At 39.7% G+C, this 25,686-nt stretch overlaps 1 protein-coding gene across 1 annotated transcript in view; it reads right to left on the minus strand.

Moving 5' to 3' along the window:
* Positions 1 to 290: 290 nt before the first annotated feature.
* Positions 291 to 25,686, minus strand: part of Acvr1c (activin A receptor type 1C) — a 46,176-nt gene continuing 20,780 nt past the window's right edge. Inside the window, exons 2-8 of the mRNA XM_036184914.1 lie at positions 24,178 to 24,417; positions 17,753 to 17,983; positions 14,676 to 14,843; positions 13,202 to 13,358; positions 10,897 to 11,021; positions 9,489 to 9,619; positions 291 to 4,198 (exon numbers count right to left, since the gene is read on the minus strand). Of these exons, the coding sequence (XP_036040807.1) occupies positions 4,073 to 4,198; positions 9,489 to 9,619; positions 10,897 to 11,021; positions 13,202 to 13,358; positions 14,676 to 14,843; positions 17,753 to 17,983; positions 24,178 to 24,417 (1,178 nt within the window). The 3' untranslated portion in view covers positions 291 to 4,072. The remainder of the gene's footprint in view (positions 4,199 to 9,488; positions 9,620 to 10,896; positions 11,022 to 13,201; positions 13,359 to 14,675; positions 14,844 to 17,752; positions 17,984 to 24,177; positions 24,418 to 25,686) is intronic.

Genomic DNA, 25,686 nt, shown 5'->3' on the forward strand with positions numbered 1-25,686 from the left:
ATTTCTTTTCCATCACAAATGTAAAATTCTATGATGGTTAAGTTAAATAATAGCTACGCTTAAAAATAATTAAGAAGTAACTATAATTTTGGAAGATGGTGAAGGAACATTAAATTTAAAAGAAGGTGAAAAATAATGAAACAAAGAAAAGTTAGAGGGCAAAAAGAAAGCCAAGCACCTCAAAGTTTGCATTAGAATTCATTGAAAAAAAAATGTGTACACTATAATTTCTGATTAATATTATATTTTTAAAGAATGTTTTGCATTCTAGTTTTTTTGGTTTAGTTTAAAAGAATCCTGTAAAAAGGAAAAAAAAATCCTAAAAGCCCTTAAAGCTATCTTCTTGGTGACTGTCTTCACTAAGCTAGTGAATAAAATCCAAGTGAGAATCAACAGCTGAAACTAGAACTCAGCATTGTTCGCTGTGAAGTATTACATTTCACAAATCAAAAGAGGTAATAGCTTCAAAACTACAGTGACGTCATGTTAGGACACTAAGCATCAACATTTCTAAGTAGTTGGTAAATGTTGGTTTTTAAAGTCATATAAAGGAAATGATTATTGAAGACCTCAGCTACCAGTTTTGATACATTTGTTATTTTTCCCTAACTGCTTGATAGGAAGTCAAAATTTCCACATTTTAAATGAATTTATTTAGCTATGGAAAATTTCATGTTTACTTTCAAGAATCACTCAAAAACTATTCCCTGTCATGTAATTTTAAGTTGTTCTCTTGGTCTTTGTATGATGGCAGATGCCTGCTCCCTGCCTTCAGGCAATGCATTAAGTAGATCCCTGGGACTTTTGCTTAGACGCCAAGATTGCCCTGAGTTTGCTCTGCCCCAGTAAGTCACATGGTGGCAAAATTCCAGGACAGTAGATTTCTCTTTTGTTTAATCATTCTGCAACATTAGAAGCATTGGAAATGATAAGTTATTGTGGAACTTCTGATCTAATGAATGTATTGTAGATTTTTCATTTTAAAATAAAAACTGATTTTAAGTTCTTCAGACATTGCAATCAGGTTACTATTTTCATACAATTATGGAAATTTAAAATGCAAAGTTAATTGAAAGTATAAAGATGAAAAGCAAGTGCTAGGCTTAAAATAGAGCACGACAGTCATGTTTCACTTAACTCTCAAGGCAGAACATAAATTAAGAATTCTAGATGTGACATGCCAAATATTTTAGACACAGAAGAATGCATACAACAAAATTGGTACTGATTACAAACTTAAACGTACAACTTATAAGGCAACAAATTCATGCTCAAATGTCGACAACAAATAACGTGCCTCATATTTCAAGAAGTGATGATGTGTATAAGTCCCATCATTTCTGCATACAGTACTAAAATTCATAATAGCATTCCTAAGCTCTATGCTATACCCAGAGCCAAAATATCCATAAGGAGCAAGACAACGATGTCACTGTGCACCTACCCTAAGAAGATATTTTTGCTCATAACAATATTTAAAAGGAACAATTATTACATGACATTCCATTTAAAACATGTAGTATAAAATTGAACTGCATAGGTATGTACAGTAAATCTGCCTTATTCTCTAAATGTTACTCTATTTTTAATAAGTGAGTAGTTTCTATGTCTAACTGTGTTGAGAGTTAAGGAAAAACAAGTTCTACTGTCCCCTTACACATTTGCTCCTCTGTCCTTCAAGACTATTTACTTAGGAATTACAGTTCAGCAACAAAAGAACAAGGGAAATGTCTCAGAACACAGCAATGTGCAGATTTCTCCACAGTGAAATCTGAATCAATAAAATATAAGTTACATTTGCATACTATCAGATAAATTATAAAACATAATGACAAAAAATAAAGATGCTAAAACATCCTCTCTTAAAAATCTAGTAAGTATATTCACAAAACAGTGGTAAATAGAACAGGATGTATTAAGTTTTTATTAAAGATTTGAATACAATCATCTAGGTCAATCATTTCATTTCCTTCATGCAGAAACTGTGTGAAATAAGGTAATAGACACAAGCCAGATCACCCCTTCACACGGTTCCTTTTAACATCCATTCACATAGGCGCACCTTTTCGATACTGATAATATAATTAGACTGTAATATCTAAATAAAGATCCTTTCTAAATGTGTTGCAAATTGGAAGTGATTTTTCAGACCTATTCTAGAAAGCATTGTCACACAGAACTCAAGACATCCCACTGCATATTTTATCTGTCAATTTACTTTCTTCCCTCATACTCATATGTTTTTTCCCACTCCCAAATTAGACTTTAAAATCCCTGAGGGCAGGACCTATCTATCTTTTTATTCCCTCTTGTACCCAATATTGTGGCAAGTGAGTTATGGGGTGCTCTGTGCTTATAAATGGATGAATGTATGATTGAGAACGGAAATATAGGCAAACCCCATAGTCATCAAGGCATTTTGTTTCTCTGATCTCAGCCTAGTCAAATGAAGTGAATCTCATATCATATTGCCACAGTGAAATGTACACATGAAGTTGTATTCTTGTGGAAAACTTAGGTGCATCCTTCAGAACGGGACTCCCCATGTTATACTGTGTAGAACATCAAAACACCAGAAAGTAAAATTTTGCCCTACCTATAATGAAAAGACTGCACTATACTTGATCAAATATTTGGCCTTAAAAATATCCAGGTAATGTGTCTTTACTGCCAGAACCCTCAAAGAATTGGATGTGCTAGTGTGCAGTGTCACTCTTCAAGATGCTGTCAGAAAACACATCTAGGCAGAAGAATGTTCTGAGTAATGGAGTTTGGGAACACTGAAAGACACGTTAAATCACCTTTACTAAAGCAGTATAGTACATTTGAATGAAATATCAGGTGTCCTGTTAAATATTTCATACCTCAAAAAAGGAGAATAGAGGCAGAGCCTCCAAAACTCTCTACTCACAGTTCCTCTTAAAAGGCCAAGAATGTCTTCTAATAACCAGTGTGGTCCTCTCTGTACCAATCAGAGGTTAAACTCTTCTGGAAGAGCTCTCTTAGATTTTCTCAACATATTTCCTTGTTTATCTTCTTGTCATTTTATTTCTAAATAAATACTCCAAAGTAATTACATCTTAAGATATACATCTCTAGACAATATATGTTTATACTTGGTCAATCTTTGGCAATGTTCAGAAAACATTTTTCTCATTAAAGAATGGAATAGTGATGACTTTTTTTATAAGGAAATGATAGTAGGTTGTTTTTGAGATTCTAGCAAATCCACTATGGTCTTCTAGAATACTCAATATAGTATCTATATGACTAAATTAGAAATATCATAACTGAAGATGCTCCTGCTTAGGAAGAAAAGAACTGTGGGAATTGAAGGGAATGTGGAGGGCCAGCTAACTTCACAGTGTTCGTTGTCATCACAGGGTTTGTTACCATCTCTGGCATGAGCTCTGTGACTCTGAAACATTTCACAGTGTTCAAGACGTCAGGGGCCTCTTTATTACATCAGAAGCAACAGCTCGGGTGGCTTTCTAACTACTTGTGGAAGGCTGCAGTGGTAATGGAGAGGGTGACAAGCAGGAGGAGAGAGCAAGCACGGAGAGAATCACCTTGCTCTCATAACCCGCTGATGATCTCCACCATTTCAGGTTTTAGATATGAACATTCTGAGCAAACATCATTTTTCAAGGGGGGTCCAGATAGTTTCTAAAGTCCTATTTTCCTATAATATGCCCTAGTTCACATTTTTTATACATTTTCACCGCATTTGTTTGTGCTCATGGTTCAAGTAAAACAACAATTTGATTGTATTTTATGTAGCTTATTTTATATTCATAACATCTTCCTCCTTAAATTAAAAAAAAAATGAGTTGTGTCACCTTTAAAAATAAAATTAATGACAACATGGAGATTGGAAAAGTCAAGACTTGCCCATGCTTAACTTTAGAGTTATCTTTTCATGCTGCCTTTGGGACACCTAAACACTGTCGTGAATCATCATTGAGGTAGAACTAAAACAAAACATGGCAAAAAGAAGCAAAAACATTTACACAAAGCAGGAGACACAAAAGGATGCTGCGGCAGGTTTCCTTTTGTCTGTCTGTGGTGCTAGCTAGACTTTACAGTCTTCCTTGACACACAGCTGCGAAATGGTCTTCTTCACGCGCAGGGCTGTCAGGCGGGCTGCCCCGTTGGCATACCAGCACTCACGCATTATTCTTCCCATGACCCGGAGTGCCTTCAGGAGGGAAAGACAACAAAGAGTTAAAGGTGCACACAACAGAGTGCAAAAGAAGAAGCAAAATCACGAATCGGGGGTTTGAGGGATTGAGGAAACTGGGCCAAACTTCTGTAAAATCTTTTTAAAAGGCACAAACATTAACCTTGCAAAGACAAGCTTAAATGAAATCATTGATTCTGAGATGTAATGATGGCAATGTCCAAACTCTTCTAAGAAGAGCAACAATAGCTAAGCTCTGTGGTGTGAACTCATGGTACCAGGACTTTGGAGGTAGAGACAGAAGCAGCAGGAATCCAGGCCAGCTTGATGAGGCCCTGTCTCAAACCAAACAGCTAAAAAGTGGCATGAGCCATGGAAGGGTTTGGCAATGGTATGAATTCCTAGTTACATTTTACCAGATGTGCACACACATGAAAAAAGTCATCAAGCTGAAAACTAAGACTTCCACTTTTACCATTCATAATTACATGTTGTAATTGATGATTTTAGAATAAATATAAAAAGTCAGTATGAATGAACTAGCAAAGAAAGAAGGCAGATACTGTGGTGGTTTAAATAGGAATGGCCCCATGTACTCATGTTCTTGAATACTTGGCCTATAGAGAGTGGCACTATTAGGAGGTATGGTGTGTTGGAGTAGGTGTGGCCTTGTTGGAGGAAGTGTGTAACTGTGGGAGCAGGCTTTGAGGTCTCATATTTGCTCAAACTACCCCCAGTGTGGAAGATAGTTCATTCACTTCCTGTTGTCTGCAGATCCAAGAGGTAGAACTCTAAGCTCCTTCTCCAGTACCATGTCTGCCTGCCCGCTGCCATGTCCATTAATAATGTCCATGATAATGGACTAAACAGCTGAAACTGTAAGCCAGCCCCAGTTAAATGTTTTCTTTTATAAGAGTTGCCCTGGTCACGATGTCTCTTCACAGCAATAGAAACCCTAACTAAGGCGCTTCTTAGAGGAACAACTAAAAGCATGACACATGAAGAGACCCAGGGAGTCACTGAAGCCGGGGGAGCTCCAAGGGACATGTGCTCATCTTCTGTTCCAAAAAAATCAGAGATGAGGACCACATGTGAAAGACAGGAAAATCAGCCTAAAGCAAGAAGAAGATTTAAAGATGCCCCAAAAAGGACCTGAATGTAAACACGAATCTTGAGCTGTTAAGATTGTCGAGCAGGTAAAGGCACTTGCAACTGAGCCTGGCAACCTGAGTTTGATCTTGAGACCCACATGGTGGAAAGAGAAAACTGACTCCTGCAGGTTGTCCTTTGGCCTGCAGCAAGTGTGCTCTGGTACACACATGCATTCCCACTTACATACAAGAAAATAAACATAATAAAAAATAAATGCATGTTGATGAATCTTCCCCCCATAACTGAGTTTATAAGAAAAATTTACTTTAATTTTGGGTGAAGAGGAAAAAAAATCTTCCCTAGTTTCTCAGTAAACCTTAACTCATAATAAAATTCTGCATTCAGAAACAGGGAGGGGTACCAATAAGTAGGAACCAATCAAAAGAATAACTAGCAGGATCAGATCCATAAAACATCAGTGATAAGAAATGTGCATTAAAAGAGAAATAGAAAATCTCTTAATAAAAACATAAAAAAGGAGAAATAAAACTTGAACAACCTGGGGGCAGGAATAATACTTTCAGAACTAGTAGAAGTTCGTGGTATGAAAATAATGAATCCAGTGGATAAGTTAAATGGCAGATTAGAAATAACGGAGGCAGAAGTAAAGAAGTAGAAAGAAACCTAGGGGATCAAGATTACAGGTGCCAACGTAGGAAATATCCATGAAACAAAGTAGAGTCTGAAAGGTTTAATAGCAGCCAGTGAGTTTTCCAAAAATAGAAATGGAGACAAGAGAGAAGAATTATCTGAAGGCATATTATCACAGAACTTTCTAGAAGAGAGGAATGTCACAAATCCTTAGAATTAGAACAGCCTTGGTTCCAAACAAGTTTAACCTCAAAGCTGGGTGTGATGGTGGGACACTGTGATGCCAGTACTGAGAGGCTGAGGCAGGAGGATTCCTACGAGTTCAGGCTACATAGTGAGATCTTCCTTCAAAATTCCTATAGTACCTATGAACAAAACGGCTGGCCATCTGAAATGGAGAAACTGCAGAGAACAAAAGACAGAAGTTCTTAAAAGCAATTAGAGGGGCTGGAGAGAAACCACAGCTGTTAAATACATTTGTCTCTCTTGTACAGGACCTGGGTTTAATTCCAAGTGCCCATACAGTGACTCACAACATCCATGACTCCACTTCCAAGAATGCAAAGACGTTTTCTGACTTCCTTGGCCAACAGCTATGCACATGGTATGCATGCATACATGCAGGACAAATATTCATTCAAATAAATTTAAAGTGAGTAGAAAAGGCATTAAGAGGTATATATTTATTAAAATCAAAGTCCATTTTTATTTAACCTAAAAATATAGTATGGAGTAGTTATCACATTCAAGAGTGAGAAAAAAAAAAAAAAAGAAGTTTTAAGGAGAAAAAGGTTGTTCACCACCACTTGCAGGTAACTTTATACCAGAGATTCCAGGACCACAGTAAGAAAGAAAAAGCAGAGTGCTGTGCCTGTCTAAGTGGACACCACAAAAGAGTAAAGAGCTGTGTATCTTCCAAACTGTTTGAACATATATATGTATGTACTGTGAAGAATAATTATCTTTTTAGATTTTTTGAAGTGTGTGTGTGTGTGTGTGTGTATGTATGTGTGTATCAAAAAAAAACACATCAAATCCTCTCAAGCTGGAGTTACAGACAGTTGTGAGCCACTAGATGGTTCCTGAGAACTGAATTCTGGTTCTATGTGAAAACAGCCAGTGGCCTTAACCACTGAGCCATCTCTCCAGCCCCTGAAATGGATAGTCTAAATGTCAATTGGACAGAATTTAGAATCACCTTGGTAACACATTAATTTCCAGAACAGTTTAAGAGGAGAGGATCTACCTTAAATGTAGGTGAGGCATTCTAGAGGCTGATATCCCCGGCTGAGTGAAAAAGAGAAAGCAGCTGAGCATCACCATTCTCTGTGTGTTTCCTGACTCTGGACACAGTGTGTAATGGTTGGAATGAGAACGGCTCCCATAAACACTTGTCCATAGTGAATGGAACTGTTTGAGAAGATGAGGAGGCGTGGCCTTCTTGGAGGAAGTGTGTCACTGGGAGAGGGCTTTGAAGTTTTAAAAGCTCCCACCATTCCTTTCTCCCTCTCTCTCTCTGCCTGATGCTGATGGATCAGATGTCAGCTCTCAGCTACTGCTCCAGCACCATGCCTGCCTGTTACCACATATCCCACCATTAGGTCAGGGACTCTAATCCTCTAGGACCATGGGACCCCAATTAAATGCTTTCTTTTTTTATGTTTCCTTGGTCATGATGTCTCTTCATAGCAATAGGAAAATAACTAAGACACCCTGTGACCAGCTGCTTCATGTTCCTGTCGATAACAATGCCTTCAAACGTGAGCTACAACTAACTATTCCTCCTTAAGTTCTTTTTTCACAGATTCTGTCACAGCAACCATAAAATTCACTAATACATATAGCAACAGCACTTTTAATAATGCTAAATAAAAATCTCATATGATAACCAATGCTGGAATAGACAAAGAAATCCTATTGTATCCACAAGGAAGAATGTCACACAGCAATGAAAATGGACAGATTTCTCTTATGTACACACATATGGTTAAAAAAAATGAAAAGAATATTTGTAATAAGCTTTACTCATAATTTTCTTAAGTACATAAATGCAAATATTTTTCAAGATACACACATATGGCAAAATAAATAAGATCAGGGGATAATAAGAAATTATTAATATCAATATTAGCCACTCAGCAAGGCAGTGAATTTCTCAAAGATTTTGGAATGTTTTGTTTTCCAAATTGTGTATTTACATGGTTTTATTTAATTATTATAGTTTAAACTTTAATAGTTCATATCCCCATGTGCTTAAAACTAATAGTAGCTGGGTGTGGGGGTGCATACCCTTAATCCCAGCACTAGGGAGGCAGAGGCTAGTGGATCTCTATGAGTTTGAGGCCAGCCTGGTTTACAGAGTAGGTTCCAGGACAGCCAAGCCTACACAGAGAAACCCTATCTTGAAAAAAAAAAAGAAACAAATAATATTTGAAAAAGTAATTCTTTCATTTACATTATACAAGGCTCAAAGCCTGCTTCTCAAGTAAACAGAGTTGAAATAACTACACAAAAGACAAAAATACTAAGACCTGCCTTAAACAAAGGAGCTAAAATCATGGAAGAGAGAAACAAATGGGGTAAAAAGCTAACTGCATAAAATGATCCTGTAACATAACAAAATAAGAAGTAACAGTGTCACATAAAATGGCCTTATTGTTATATTCAAAGAAAGCGGAAAGTAAACAGTAGTGGTTGGAAGGGGAGGTTGGAGCATATAATAGGGGGACAACGCTGCCTTTTCTCCCTCTGTCAGAGCTTATGGGAGGCAGAATAAGGACTGAGGACTGTATGTCCACCATGCTTTGGTCAGTCCTTCATTGCTTATGATGACAAGACAGATAACAAGATCTAAGGTGAGGGGCTTTTCTGATGAGGAGGGTTAAGCTTCAGGCAGCTAGAGATTAGGCATAAGTTATCGATTGCAATATTCGTTAGCCATTGGTTTGGCCCATATCCCTCAGTACCCAGTCCCTTGCAGTGTGTGGGATGATGTGGCTGGTTCTATAAGGCATGAATGGAAACTGTGTATCCCTTGTGCCAAACACTGAAAAGCCAGTGTATGCATCCCTGTTTCCTCTCTTTGACAGATACAGAGACCTGAAACTGCATGGGGATGGCAACACCAAGGAGCAGTGAGGATGACTATTGAGCCACCTCAGTGAAGAATATGTCCCAGACTGTATCACTGGAGCCACAGAGGACTTCAGAGAAGCACTAATGCCCTGTTGTCAGAAGCCACCAGGGCTTCAGGGGTTCGTGTCATGGACACATACTGCTAAAATAAACATTGCTAGAATAAAATCCCTCTAAAGACATTTAAAAAGAAGGCTTCCCTCCATACATGGAATGAATTACGCAACTGGGTTAAGAAAGAACTGCATATTCTCTGGAAATCCTCACTGATACTAATCTGAAGAGTAAAATGGAAAGAAATACATAAGAACATAGCTTGTGTTGACCTCCAGTGGATGAACAAGAGGAAGAGAGGGAGAAGAGGGAGGTGGAGAGGGAAGAAGAAGAGGGAGGAGGAAGAGGATGCAGGAGGGTGATAGAGCAGCCTTACTTCACAGCTTTGCCACTGGTTTGGGATATTTGGTCGGAACTTCTGGTCACAAACAACCTTCCTCATGTCTTCTATTGAAGGATCTGAAGGCACCATGTCATAATAAGGCAACTGGTACTCCTCAACAATTCCTACAAGAAATTTACAAAATAAATTTTCCTACATGTAGAATCAATAGTGACGTGTATTTCAAATTAATACACTTTGTTCTGCGAGGCACACATCATATCTTGGAAAAGTGGAATCTCACTTTTGTTAAAATAACATATTACTATAAAGCAGGATTCAGTTCAAATTACTCAATTAAATATTTATGTAAAGTTATGACATTTTATAATATAAAACAAATTCTATAAAATGTAAAATTAATATAGTTATTATATGTAATACCTAAAATCCTGCATTAATGTATACAATTTTGTAACAATACAAAATAAAGTAAATATGTCTCCAATAAAAATGTTGTGACTTTTATTTTCATATATTATCATTTTATGGTTCAAAAATAACCCTAATTGCCATATTTATAGCATAACATCAGTGCACTGTAAATAAAGTATATTTATCTATCAAAACAGCATTTTGGGTTTGAAATTTTTAGGTTGCTGGCTCAGCCGATGAGGTACTGCTTCCAAGCCTGGCAAAGTGATCCAATCTCCAGATCCCACAGGGTGGGAGGAGAAAATCCAATCTCAGAAGTTGTCCATTAACCTCCACATGAGCTCATTGCCATAGCATAAGGACACACACACACACACACACACACACACACACACACACACACACAAAACTGCTAAACCAAGGAAGGCTTCATCCTAAGTGTGTCTCACAAGAGAATACTCGGTAAACAGCTTTATATGAGCATTTAACTTTTTCTCCACTGATGCAACAATTTCATTAGACTGCATTAGCAGGGGTTCCCTTACCAATTTCTAAGCTGCAGGGAGCAGTAGAGGGCAAGAGGTGAGCTATCACTCACTTCCCCACTCCATTTTTATCCATCCCTGTATTGTATTTACATCACAAGAGAGAAAAGAGGAAGCCTGAGGAAGGGAAGGCTGCCAGTCCTGCTCCCTTGGCAAGTCACTTAGCTTCTTTGGGATAAGAGTAGGGATACCAGCTGCTTGCAAACTCCAATCAGATCATTTTCGAGGGACTCAAGATAATCATTACAGGCATCAGAATGATCAGAACTGTCACCCACATCTAAGCAGAATTCAAAAGATACCCACACACACACTCTCCACAGGACACTTCACTTCTGTCCTGAAAAAAAAAAAAAAGTACTGAAAGGAATTCTCTTAACTATTCAGAAACAATCCAGTGTACTAACGGGAAAATACAGAAAGTCACATCCTGTACTCAGTGTTTAGGGAAGGGTAACAAAAGGATATCTCCAAAATCTTACCTCCAATCGAACACCTTCGAGCTATTTCCCAGTAAACCAGCCCCACAGAATAGATGTCAGCTCGCTTGAAGGACTCAAAGATGCTCACATTCATTGTATCATCAAGCATTTCAGGAGCCATATACCTTCAAAAATGTGCACATTGAGATTCGGTCCAGTAAACCACAATTTTAATGCATTGTGATACAAAACATAAATTAAGATTGCTCACATCAACTTCAAAGGTACAGCTCAGATACCATACTAGGGTGAAATTAAAAACCACAGTTATTGACTCAACCATCATTCTTAAACATTTTCAATGAAATTAAAGGTCACATGGTTTTACATTGTAGCAAGACCGCCAGTAGCCTAGTACTTGGAAAGAATAAACTGGGAAGGTCAGTGAGCAAAGCATTCAAGAACAGAGATGGAGCTCAGCATCCCAAGAAACTGTCATCACAGAAAGTTCCTGTCTGACAAGCAGTGGGCTTCACTCACCACAGGGGGCTCAGTCTCCAACCCAAGGAAGGCTAGATGCTCTTCCACAAATGCCTTCTCGGAATGAAGAATTCTGCTATACACTATGCCAAGAATAGTATAGCCTTGTTTGAACAAAGCTTAAGGGTAGAAGTCCTGGAGTCACAGGACCTGACTGAGCCCAACTGGCCCATACAGAGTTGGGTGTTTTCCCAGAATAAATACTCTGGAGTTCTTTTCAAAGTGTTGGACTCCTCCTAAGGAAACAAGCACACAAGTCCTGCCTGAGGGCCCCTGATGCAGAAATAGTCAGGTGGGTGTCCTTACTGAGAAAAGAAGAGGGGTCCGTTAGGACTGCTCATTCTCAACATGCTTCCCTGGAATGTCTCTGTGACCTCAGTCATGTCTAACTGCAGACAGCAAATGGCTTGCAGGCACTGTCCCGAAATCTCAGCTGGCTAAGAGGCCAGCTCTACCTCCTTAAAAATTCTCTGTTCTCCAGTGCTGTAACAAGTTCAGGAAAATATTTTCATTGCTGTGATTTCAAGCTCAAGAGATCTGGAATTATGAAAAAGTAGCCTGAAGCATGGAACTCAGGTGAAGGAGAGAGAGAAGACTAGCTAAGGAGCCACCTGCTGGTCAAAACAATGAACACACCAGAAGTTCATGACAGATGATGAGCCTGTCATAGCCACAGCTGTGTGTAGTGTGCTCCTTATCACTCCATGCTTCCCCCTAGCTTTATTATCTTCTGTTCCTTGAAAGTAAAAATTGTGTTCAAATGCATATTATCTCAAGTGCATCATTCTGGGACACCAAGGACAAGTCCAGCTCTGGGTAAGATATAAATTGATACACTCTATCTTTGTGTGTTAAGGGAATTGACTATCACATATCACACACATGGTCTTATTATATAGTGTCCCTAACCTATCTCCTCCAATACATTGATTTTGCATGTGTTCTTTAAAACCTCAGCCTATACATCAAGACATGACTTGTAGCTCACCTATGAGGCATAAAAGTGCTGGAGTTCCTAAAAGGATTAGTATCAGCTCAGGACTCCCAAGGCCAAGTTCTCAGCACAAAGGAGATTTATGTTATGGGAATTTGGCCATTAGGGGCAGGAAATAAGAGACAAAAAGAATGAGGGAGAAGAGAACAAGGGAGGGGGCAGGGATATTTGCCCTGGAGGACAAAGGACTGCCTCTGGACAGAGAGGAGACAGATGTGATTAATAGGAAAACTATGGTTTGTAAAGGGGAAACCACGTGTTAGGATAGGTGTTTAATTTTAACTGGGCATGTTAATTAGGTGAGCCAAAGGAGGCTTTTGATTGCTGGACCTCAATACTTGGATAGCTGGATCATGGTGATCAGCTTCGGGAGGAGGAAGTAGCCAAATAAGGGGACAGACCTTGGTGACCAGCTTTAGGAATGTCATCTAACAGTTTTTAGCAAGGCCAGAGAATGGGGGAGAAGGGCAAGGCCTGCCAGAACCATGTTTCCTGTGCTCAAGCTGGCTAGAGTCCCTTCAGTTCCTATGTACGACTGAGGTGGTCTCTTTTCTGCAGGAGAGACATCCAGAAATGGTGTCACATAAACATGGCATGCCATCATCTCTTCCACCACTACCCTGGACTAGACTCTGCACTCCAATAGCTAGTTCACCAGGACAAAAGTCAACTCTCCCACTTTGTAGTCATTATGGCTTCTCAATGTCTCTACAAAGATTTCTTGGTTTTTTTAGACCTAAGGTTCTTCATATTTGGATACACACCATAGGCACTCACAGTGTTTGACCAATCATATAAACTCTAGTAAGCTACCAGTGAAAGTTATCTTACCTCTTTGTTCCCACTTTGGGATTCTGGGGTATGTCTATAGTGTTCATGATTGAATCGTGTTTCACAGCCAGCCCTAAGTCGGCTATGGCACAAGTGTCACATTTTTTCACTAAGATATTCTTTGACTTTATATCTCGATGAGCAATAGCAGGCTTACCTACAAAACAGAAGAAAAGTGTATTCATCTTTTCCCCTACTGAAGACAGTCTTCTGAAGCAAGTCGCTTAGCTCGAATGTCTCCCCCTCAGACACATCTTCCCTGACTGTACCTCAGTCCAGCAGAGCAGCAGTTTGCTTTGGAGAGACATGCGGTCTTCTGGCTAAACTCCAAGCTAAGTGAGGGTAGTCTCTTGCTTTATACTCAGGCAGTTCCAACATGCAGAGTACCATGGGACAGTTGTGGTCACTAACAACGAGCTTTTCAATAAATGAGTTCAGGTTACTACTGAACTTGTGTGGTCCACAAGAGGGCAAATGTTTTCTAATAAAACACAACTCAAAATTTTACTACTCTAGTCTAGCAATTCCCAAATAAGAACAAAAGATTCATAAGGGTCCTTAAAATTACTACATATCTACCTATCTGGCTCATGTCATTATTTCTTTCTCCAGTTACTTCAACCAAAACCATATAATGAGACAAATGGGATAAAGAGCATGTGTAAAATAAGATGGATACTAAAATTATTTTTTAAAATGTAAAACAAAACCACTATTTTCACTACATTGCATTAGAAAAAAGTTGTAAAACATTTGGAAGCTGTTATTCACATTAATATTCAATGGATAATTACAGTTCTTGAAATAAACAATTTTTTAATTTCTCAATGAAAAGTTTTTAATATGGAATGGATTAATAAATATAACCTAAATTTACCAAAACTTTGGGGAGTTCAACAATGTTTAAGAGTATAAAGGGTTCATGAACTGGGTGGCCTGTTTAGACGAATGACTTCTGAGAGTCAGTTTCCTGTAAACTCAGTAAATTGGCAAAGCAGAGAATATTATTTGACTTTCAAGAGGGATATTCAAATATTCTTTTTTTAACCTTTTTGAGATAGTTCCAGCCTAGTATGGAACTCACATGTAACCCAGGATGGCTTCAAACTCACAGGCATCCTTCTGCCTCAGCTTCCCACACCTACCCTCAAATATTCTGTTGTGGTCATGTTATCTTTCCCAACCACATTTTAATTACCAAAAGCAAGCATTTATACCATCTGCAGTATGTGAATATGTAGCCTTTGCCAGCAAAAGAAGACCTCTAGGTCTACAGACTCATGGCATGGATGGAGCCACCAGGGATAAAAATACATCATGAATAATGTGTGGTGCTGAGTATGAGAAACTTGTTTGCAGCATAACAAGAACCTCACTTTTATGAAGCATCTCCATTGTTCCTCTGTGTTTGATGATTGTAAAGACCTAAAATGAAGTCAATCCAAGGAGCAGCTTTCTGGAAGGAGATACATACCTTGAGTACCAACGATCTCCATATGTAGGTGAGCCAGACCACTGGCTATGGAAAGTGCCAGCTTGATCATCCCAGCCACGGTTACTATGTTTCTGTTCAGATAGTCATATAAGGAGCCCTGTTCATGATACTCTGATACAAGCCAAAGCTGAGTCCAAGTTCCATTATCTAATGAGAAAACGTCATTTGTTGTTAATGTTGAGAAAGCTAGCAAGCACTTTTAACAGCAACAGTATTTAGAGTTCATCTGTGCCATTTATGAAACAAAGTTAATTCTTTCAGCAAGGAAGCTGAAGCTGGAGAGGTGTAACAGTTCCCAATGAGTTGTTGAAGGTGTGGGTATGGAGGAAGCTTCCATGGAAACAGAAAGTCGTGGAAGGTGGTTATAACAAAGGAGCAACTCTTTGCCTGCTTGCTTTCATCAATAGTTGCTGGTGAGAATTATCAGAGCATATGGGAAACTTTGGAAAAATGAATTGTGGGAGCAACTCTGAGAGGCACATTTGGCCTCAGCCTTGTCCATCACTCTTAAGCTTTTCAGAAAGCTAATAAAAACAATAAATATAACAAATTTACACAAACTAAATTACTACCACAGGAGTGCTAATGTTCTAACAATGTCCATGATGTTTGCCTTTAAAAATAGGAAATAATGTGCTCCCAACATTTTTTAAAAGAGCTAGGTTCAATGATATGATGGCTAGGTATTCTCAGATAGCACACCCATCTAAACAAAAAACCTAGCATTTTATAAAGACTTTTAACAGATGAGAAATTAGCCCAAAGTTGCTCTATGTAGCAGAACTTCAACAATTAGTTGTAGCTTTCTATACCAAGTATCTCCAACGGTATAGGCAGCCCTGGCCAGTTCTGGGACTCAAATGGACTCGGCAGTGAGCGTTTTGCTTAGGTGCTTTCCTGGCAGGTGATGTGTGTTCAGCAGCTGTGTGTTCTCCAACGATTTCAATTCCACAACCAGGCAGGAAGAAAGCTTCATGCCGTACCAAAGGCAGGATAGTATAAAGTTCGCTAATGACCCACCACACACTAACCTCACCCTCAGACTCTCCCTGCTGACACCTGCACCTGGCTATGCTCTCTCACAACAAGGTCTTTGTTAGACACTCCGCTACAATGTAAACTATAAATGTTACATGAATAAAGGATTTGTGAAGATGAATGTGATATTAGAGACCATTTGGTATTCATACAAAGTGACTGACAAGGAAGGATATGACTGAGAAAATCCAGTCAAGCAGAAGGAAACAGAGCCTGGAAAGATGGCTCAGCCATTAAGAGCTCTGGATGCTCTTCCAGAGGACCCAGGTTCAATTCCCAGCACCCACAGTGCAGCTCACAACTGTAACTCCAGCTTCAAGTAATCCAACACACTCACACAGACATACATGCAGACAAAACACCCATGCACATAATAAAATAAAATAACATAAGAACAAAGGAAACAAAGATAAAAGATGGTCTCTTTGTGACAGATTTGTATGTAAGCCAGTAAGCACTGTGATTAAAATAGTTCCTCAAGATAAGCTATGTGGCTGCTCACCACTGTGCTGATACCACTGCTGGTTAACCTTACCAGGAAATAACACAGCTCAAGATTAGCAGGGGGAAGTGGTTCTTCACCTTGGAACAGTGTCTGTTTTTTCAAAACTCTGGACATGGTGTTAAAGTATATGTCCTTAAGAACTTGGAAAAAGGGACTGGAGAGATGGCTTAGCAGTTAAGAGCACTGGCTGCTCTTCCAGAGGAACTAGGTTCAATTCCCAGCATCTACAATGGTGGCTCCCAATAATCTGTAACTCCAGTTCTAGGGGAGCCAACAACTTCTTCTAGCCTTGCTGGGCACTAGACACTGACATACATGCAGGGAAACTACCCAAAGACATGAAATAATAATAATAATTAGTAGTAGTAGTAGCAGTACTATCGTTACTATTATCATTAGTAGTAGTAGTAGTAGTAGTAGTAGTAGTAGTAGTAATTTGTATTAGTATTATCATCTCAATTTTACTCTCTTTCCTTACAAACCATAATTAAAAAGCATAATTCTGGTCAGTAAATGCTAAGCCTCTCCTTTGTCATCTAATTAATAATAAATAAAATCATGATAATGTTACTATTAGACAAAACTAATTTTATTTTAATTTCCTAGGCAATAGTAGATGTGTAAAATTGATAGATATTTAGTTTACCCTTTTTTGTGTGCTTTTTGGTGAGATTGTAACTGTGGCTTCATTGGCATTCTTCATAGATGCTGATTAAAGTTCTAATTTCCAACCTGGCTGGACTAAGTTTCCTCACTCCTGTCTGCATTTCCCTTTTGTTGTACAGCAAATGGGCCAAAGCATTGTAGGAGGAGGAAAGGGAAGGAGATAATCCCCTAACTGCATCCCTTCCTCCCTATCCCAGCACATGTGCAATATTTTAAGAGTACCGACTTTAAATACCAGATAGATGATCTGTTTTGTTCTGGGACACTAAGGCAACCAACAATTACTCATCTGTCAGGGTTAAACTTCACATTCTGAGGCACAGTCAAGTTGACAATGAAAGAAAACTCTGCTACCAATATCCTGCCCCGTTCTCTCAGTCTGGAGGGGACGTATGCTGAAAACTGTCACACAACGCCTGTGACACAGATTTCATCCCAGCTGGTAAACAGCAACCACTGGAAATTCTAATACTGTCCCACTGCAGCACACCCAAATACCCTCCACAGGCCAAAATGCCTCTAGATGTTTGCATGACCCAGGGTGACTAAAGACAGGATAAGTAGGCCAGTAGGTTTCCTGAGGACTGGCTCCAGTTGCAGATGGCTGGTTCCTGCCCAGTACCAGTTATCTAATATTTTGAAACATAGGCTTCACTGCATAATCAGGAATCCGCACTGACTGTTTGCTGCTGCCCTTCACTGCTTGGTTACCGGCATTTACTTGTTGGAAAAGAGAAGAGAATTCTCTTGATGAAGAAGATAGACTTGTGTGTGCTTTCTGGAGTCAATGTAATGGCTCCCCTCTATCTGACATTTTTCTTGCTGACCACAGTGAGAGCAACCTTACCTTTGTTGTCAGCTGCAATGAAGCCAAGGATGTTCTCATGTCTCAACATCACTGTCTGATAAATTTCTGCCTCCCGAAACCAAGATCTTTCATCTCTGGAGGAGAATATTTTCACAGCCACATCTTCCCCACACCATCTTCCATGCCACACTTCCCCAAATCGACCTTTTCCTACTATTTCTTGAAGTACAATAGTCCTTGCAATCGTTCTTTGCACCAAAAGAGGCAGACCTAGTCCAGGGAGAGGCAGACCAAACAAAAAGTCACAGTGATGGTCACTATTACATAAAAAGCAAACACCTAAGCACCTTAGTAATTGTATTAAAGTCGACGAAATACACATCAATACAACAAACTTTAATGACAAGGCATGACCTATAAAATGTCCTAAATTATTCATTTCTCTTCTCTTATCCACAAACAAAGCTTTCTGAACACAGCCTGCTACTGCAGATATCTGCTTTCTAAGAATTATGGCAAATCCCCTGAATTTCCCATAAAGCCAGTCCGATTACTAAAGACTCAAAGGAAAAACATGCATGGCTAACACTCAAAATAAAATGCATAGCTCCTGTACTACTGTGAAAGGAAAAAAAATGTGGATTTTTTTTTCAAATCAAAATTAAAATGTGCATGTAAGGAAGCAAGTTTAATGACTGAGTAAGATAAGCATGTTATAGTAAGAATATGTTGTCTGTGAAATAAATAAATTCAAGAAAAACCTGTTTTATGGATATGTAAAATACTTGAAATTTTTTGTTGTGGTTGTTTTGTGACAGGGTCTTACTATGTATCCCTGGCTTCCCTGGAACTCACTATATGGACAAATGTAGTTTCATACTCACAGAGAACTGCCTGCCTTTGCCTCCCATGTGTTGGGACTAAAGATGCCATTTTTAAAATAGTGACTCTACTTCTAAAATTCTATTCTACAGAATTAACTCAAAATGTAGAGAATCTATGTAAAAGTATCAAATACATTGTTGTAATCAATATTCAACAAAAAGGAAACCTTCCAAGTAAGAAGACAATTGTGAAATATGGTGTAGATACACAAGCACAGGTAAGTAAAGACCTAGGCTCCAATTTCAGCTACAACATCCAGTCACCATGGTCAGGTTACTTAACTTCCGTGAGCTTTAGCACCATTCTCTTGGAAATGGGACAGTCTGAGAGTTAATAAGGGGGTTAAGCAGTTAGCACTGTACCGGGCATAATGCATGATCAATAATGGTCACCCTCAATCTTACAGAAACATCAGCATGGATCATCTAAGATTAACACTGATGCTGCTGCTAATAAAGTGTATTCCAATGACACTGGAATCTACTCTGCTACGATGTTAAATGAGAACAGTGTAGCAAATTTTATCTATATGAGTGTGTAGCTTTTCAAACTGCGTAGACAAAAGACTGAACCACTTGGTGGAATCAGAGTGAGTTATAATATTCTTCCTTCTCATTTGCTGTATTTTCAACATTAGGTCCATGAGAAGGCTTTGTTATTCCTATAATTGTATTGTTAGAAAGTAAATAGTTAAAGAGGCTACAAGTGTATTCTAGAATGCCAACTGGGTTATTATCACTGTCCTCGGGTAGCTGAGAAAGCAATGCCATATGTGGCTTCTTGGGGGCATTGTCCTCTGATCTAAGAATGAACCAGATGTTCTCATCTCCAGGAGAACCACCCACAATGGTAAATAGGCACAGACTATATAAATTTACTGGTATGAGCCTCAACAATTAGTCACCAAGCCCCACAGTCCGAAAGTTCTTTTGGAACCATCTGGTTCAACCTCATCATGTATCGATGAGAACATTGGAGCCTGGCAATAATGAGACTTGAGGAGAGTCTGATGCTGCCGAAGGCTGACCCAGAGTGCTTTGTCCCCCATACGAGGATAGACCTGGGTTCCTCTCTGTGGGAAGGAGGACATCCAACAACAAATAGCCACAGTTCTCTTTGTAGGCTTCCATCAATGTTTTTGGCCCAAAGTGATACAAACACTCAAATCTCAGTGTCACCCTCCCCACATCATCACTGACCAAAAAAGAAAGAAACCAGTAAGATGGTGTTTTCACACTGCAGTTAATGCAACACCCAATTGGCAGACAAAGGACATCACATCATGTAAGGGGACCAGTGGGGTGAGCCGGGGAAATACTGCTCAGCTGCCTCAGTACCTTCTGAAGCCAAGAACAAAGTGAACCTGAGTAATTTTGTGCTACACAGCTTCAGGCTGCATTTGAACAGAAACTTTGCCTCTTGCCATGAGTTCATTTTAATCTTTTCTCTAGGGATTATAGAAGCCGATGTCTGGCTTGTGTCCCCATCTGTCAGAACGTTCCACCGTAAAGACAAAGAAGCAGGCTTTCTACTTTGGTGAAAGCTGCCTGAGACAGAGCCCACTCTCAAGCTCGGTCCAATAAAACATCATTTATTTTCACTTTGCAGGCTCTCCATCTCTTTGAAATTTGTCCCTGACCTGGTCAGGGCTAAGCTTCGTAATCAGGGTTTTTCAATATCTGACAAAGCTCCCTCAGATTCAAGGTCACCAGCCAATTGAGACAGGCAGGAAGAAAGCAGACTGGTCCAGTGTCCTCCCCACGGGCGAGCTATTGTAGCAGAAGCGTTGTCGAAGGTAAACCTGTTCTCTGATGATTAAAGGCATGTGCTTTTAGCTAGGGGTTACCGCCAAACAAACTGGCTTTACAGAGACAAAAATGCCTAAAGCTTGTTTGAATGTGTCCTTAAGAAAATGTATTCAGGAGCAAAACCTGGGGTGATGCAGGCCTGTATCCTCAACTATTTGGAATGCTAAGGCAGGGCTAGCCTGGACAAGTTAGTGACTCCCCTCCCCCAACCACACACATAAAAAGCCTAGGTATGTAGCTCAGAAAAAGAACACTTTCCCAGCTTGTGATGTGTAAGACCTGGGTTTAATCTTCACAGCAAAAATAAAAAGAAATTATCTGGCCCTGGGCATGGTTTTCTTCTTCCTTCCACAAAATGTCTTAGTACAATCTCAAAAGGAAGAATCCAGAAGCCAACAGATTCATATTCATGTTCAAAGATGCACTTTTAAAAACATTAAAACATGGCCGGGCGGTGGTGGTGCATGCCTTTAATCCCAGCACTCGGGAGGCAGAGCCAGGTAGATCTCTGTGAGTTCGAGGCCAACCTGGGCTACCACGTGAGCTCCAGAAAAGGCACAAAGCTACACAGAGAAACCCTGTCTCGAAAAACCAAAAAATAAAATAAAATAAAAATAAAAACATTAAAACATTTAACATGAATTTTACTTTAATTTTTTGTTACATGTTTAATATAAATATATGCATATAACATATATATATATATATATACACAACCCAAGGAGTCCATTTGATGCTTGTCTAAGCATGGGGTCCCATGAGATTGGAGGCTCCATGAGATTTCTTTCCCCTTCCACATTAACATGTTTATTGGTATTGTCCTTGTTCAGATCTTGTTCAGGCAGACATGTAGTTGAGGTATCATATATGAAATTTCCCTGTCATTTCTAGGAGACACAATCTCATAGAAGACTTCCTGGTCCTCTGGCTCTCACAGTCTTTCCTCCTCATCTTCTGTGATGTTCCCTGAGCCTTGGGTGTAGGAGTTGTGTTAGAGATGTATGCCCTGGAGCTGAGCACCCTGGCATCAGTTACTTGTGGGTTTTGAATAGTTATAGCTCTTTGTAATGGTCTCCATCTGCTGAAAAAAATGCTTCCTTGATGAGGGATAAGAACTATACTAACCTAGGTCTGTGCCACAGGTCAAAATTTTGGTTTTCATGTTCTGCTCATGATGCTTATTTAAAAAAAAAAAAAATGTAGCAGCATTTATTTGTGTGGGGGGGGAGAGCACCATAAGGAGTGTGTGGTCAAAGAACAACCTATAGGGGTTGGCTCTCTCCTTCTATCATGTGGGTCCTTAGAAATGAACTCAGGTCTTCAGTCTCGGTGGCAAGGACCTTTACCCAGTAAGCCATCTTGCCAGCTCATTACTCCTTTCTTAAATTAAATATCTAGTTTTCTGTGTATTAATTTGTATTATTTTTACATGGAGGAGAAACCCTTCGTCAGATTCAGTACACTTAGAGAGTAGGATAACATATAAACACCATGACCAAAATCACCATGGGGGAGGAAATGATTTATTTGTCTTACACTGCAGATCACAGTTCATCATTGAGGGCAGTCAGGGTAGGAAATCAAGGCAGGAAGCTGGAGGCAGGAACTAGGGAGAAACATTGCTTGCTGCAAAACTCTCTTTGCTGTTCTCATCTAGCTTTCTTGTACAGCCCAAGACCATCTGCCCATGGCTGGTACCACCTACAGTGGGCTGTGCCCTCCTCCACCACTTAGCAATCCAGATAATTCCCCTATAAACACACCCACGGGCCAACATGACCCAGGCAATCATTCAGCTGAAGTTTGTCCCTTCAGATGACTCTAGGTTGTGTCAAATTGACAATAAAGACTAACTAGGATAGGACCTAATATCATCAAGTGAATGAAAATATTTCTGTGGGTAATAAGTAGAAGGTTGTTCAGTCCTTTGAGAATGATAAAGAAATATATTTCTAGAAATTAAGCATAAATCGTTGTACCTAGAATGTTGGCAGTACTCAAAATTTTGGGATATAGTAGGTCTCAACATATAATATCCCAAGAAGCTGAGTTTAAATACAGAAGAATATTGCTTTAAAGATAAGCCTTCTACATAGTGACATAATTTGGATTACAACTTTAAATGCTTGTAATTTCAGGATTTTTCTTTCATGGTTTCCTTTGTAAAAACATCTCACCTGATGTTACAGTGACAACCTGGACCATTAGACTTTTCTGGTCAGCAAAACTGTGGTCCTTTCTGGTATATCCAGAGTGCTTCCTATTAGATATGGGTAACCATATGAATGTGATGTTGTTTCCCAACCTGCCTCTGTTAACTGTGTCTGCCTGGGTGCTACTCACACCCACCAGTGGGAGAGTTCCTCAAAGCTGTGTGTTTTGTTTTGCTTCCTTTCCTTTCATGTTTTTCAAGGCAAGATTTTGCTCCATAGCCCAGGGTTAGTTAGTCTCTAACATGGGAGGTTCCCACTGTAGCATCCTTACTACCGAGAATACACAGGTACCACCATCCAACCCCATTTGGAATAATGAAATGGCACTAATGATCCCTCTAAAGCAAGAAGAGATGTAGGAGCTTCTGAAATGGCTTGTCTGGGTGTCCTCTTGGTCATATTTTTGCAAAGCCAAGTACCAAGAGTCTCTAGAAATTCAGATGGGGAGAGAGGAGTCCTTGTAACTGCAGGGAAATCCTGCTCTGCCGCTACTCCCTGAAATGTTTTGTGCTATGAAAAAGGCTCTTCTATGCCATGATGCAGTCTGGCTCTTGGAACTAACCTCTTCATCAGCCATCTAAATCCATTAAAGAAGAAAAGGTGGTGGTAACATTATGATAATGGTGACTAGATAACCTTGAGCCACAGGAGCCAGCTAGGAAAGCCGTGAGCTTCCTTCAGATTCCCATTTCCGGGCTTCCAGAATATAATGTTGAGTTAATTCCACGGCAACTCCTTGTTAGCTTTGAAAGCACATCTGGGGGTGTGGGTGCCTCCAGATCCAGAAGGCCACTGTGACCACAAACAAACATCCACAAGGAACACTGTGTTCTTAACTAACACATTTCCCTATATCTCGTGGACTTAAAATCCAACACCCCTAACTCGTCTGCTTCTATTAAACAGCTGGAGAAAGCAGCAGTGACAGCTCTGACCATGGGAGGAGGTAGAGGACAACACAAAAGCCAAAAAAGAACTCGGACCCCAGAAAGCTGCAGCGGACAACTGAGAAGACTATCATGACAATGCTTTTTAAAAAAAAAAAAAAAAGTAGGACTTTTTAAATTATTCATACAATATATTTTAATCATGTTTTTCTCCTCCCCCAACTCTTCCCCACCCAACTCCATGCTCCCCTCTGTGGGGTGTGTGTGTGTGTGTGTGTGTGTGTGTGTGTGTGTGTGTGTGTGTTGTGTATGTGTTTGCGTGAGCGTGCATGTCTGCCTGTCTTTAAAAAGAAAAGAGGACAGGGAAATGGAATGTAGTGTTGTGATGAGATAAAGGAGAATCTAAAACTAAATTAAATGGGGGAGGAGCAGAGTAAAGGAGAGAATGTGTGAACATACAGCCAACCCTGAAGGCCTTTTGAAGACCTGTATGGAAATCTGCTACTGTAGACGATTTGCTTGTAATCCCTAAAGAGGTTTCTGTTCATGAGTTTATTCATTATGTACCTCATTGAGCACTTTAGCTGATGAGTTCACACTGGACATTTTGAGCAAAAAGATTGTTCGTTGATTTTTGAACAAGTGTTTTCTGACTGAAAGCATACACATACCAGAGCCTGAACCGGAGGCAGTGGCATCGTAAATCAAATCTTTGAGTGTTTTTCCCGCGTTTACCAGGCTGTACTCTGCCAGAGGTTCCTCCACGTTGTGTCTCTTGGTCTTTCTGTATGTGCACTGGCGGTCCTGGCATGCCCATATTGTCAGCATGGCCGCTATGGAGAGCAGGCAAACAGGCACAGTGATAACAACCGTCAGCTCTGTGGGGCCCAGTCTGGGGGTATTCGGCGATACTGCAGTTTACAAAGAAAGGAAAGGAAGAAAGAAGGAAAGAGAGAAAGGAAAGAGGGAGAGAGAGAGAGAGAAAGAAAATCAAGAAGTCATAAATCAACTCATGTAAAACTTTTTTTTTTTTTTTTTTTGGTTTTTCAAGACAGGGTTTCTCTGTGTAGTTTTGGAGCCTGTCCTGGAACTCACTCTGTAGACCAGGCTGGCCTCGAACTCACAGAGATTTGCCTGGTTCTGCCTCCCAAGTGCTGGGATTAAAGGTGTGTGCCATCACTAAGCGTTTTTGAAATTTTCTTCCTTTTTTTTTTTTAAGTATTTTCTGTATTGTTAGAATTTGTTTGTAGTAAATATTTGAGAATGTTGTAGTAACTCTAAAACCAAAGATTATTTTACTTTTTGGGGGAGACAGGGTTCACATAGCCCAGGTTAGCCTGAAACTATGTAGCCACAGATGAGCTTGAACTGTTGATCCTCCAGCTCCCATCTCACCAGTCCTGGAAGTACAGGCATGTGCCAAAGGTATAATGACATATCTGTGTGAAAATTTCACAGTGAAGGCCATTCAATACTTTGTATGTAAGTTGAAGAAAATAGTTTAAAAGTACTAATATGTATATATATTGGAAATTCCAAGTGCAGTCACCAAAATTCCTCACCTAGAATACGCCAGCCATGAAAGTGTGGATTTAAGTTCAGTGGCAAAGGCCATGGTGCAAGCAAAGATAAGCAAGAAAGTGAGAGGTGACTGCAGCTCTTACCACGGCAATGGGAGGCAGGGGTGGGATCACGAAAAAGCATTGGCTTGGAAGATTTTTTAAATCCCCAAAATATTTGATGCTTTGATTTTTCCTGTTTGTTCTTCCACAGTCTTGTCCTTTAAGGCAAATCTATCCATCCATCCGTTCATTCATTTCATAAATCATCATCAGGCTCTTGGACTATGTTGCTATTATTCCCAGTGCTGAAAATAAAATGGTGAGTGAAGAGCTCAATCCCTGCTCTCCAACCTGGAGCAGGAATCTTAAGAGGTCTTATTAATAAAAAACAAACCTGGAGCCAGGTATTGGAGTGAATGCTGGAAGATCAGAGAAGCAAAACAAGCCATAGCCACCTCACCTTGCCACTGTTTCCTCAAACTGGAAGCCTCTTTGTCCTCATCTGAATGGGTCTCAGCTGGACTGCTGCTCAAAGCCTGAAAGCTTAGCCAGGCTCTACTTCCTGGTCCTCACACCTTATATACCTTTCTGTCTCCTGCCATCACTTCCTGGGATTAA

This window comes from Onychomys torridus, chromosome 4, assembly GCF_903995425.1.
Source record: "Onychomys torridus chromosome 4, mOncTor1.1, whole genome shotgun sequence".
NCBI lineage: Eukaryota > Metazoa > Chordata > Mammalia > Rodentia > Cricetidae > Onychomys > Onychomys torridus.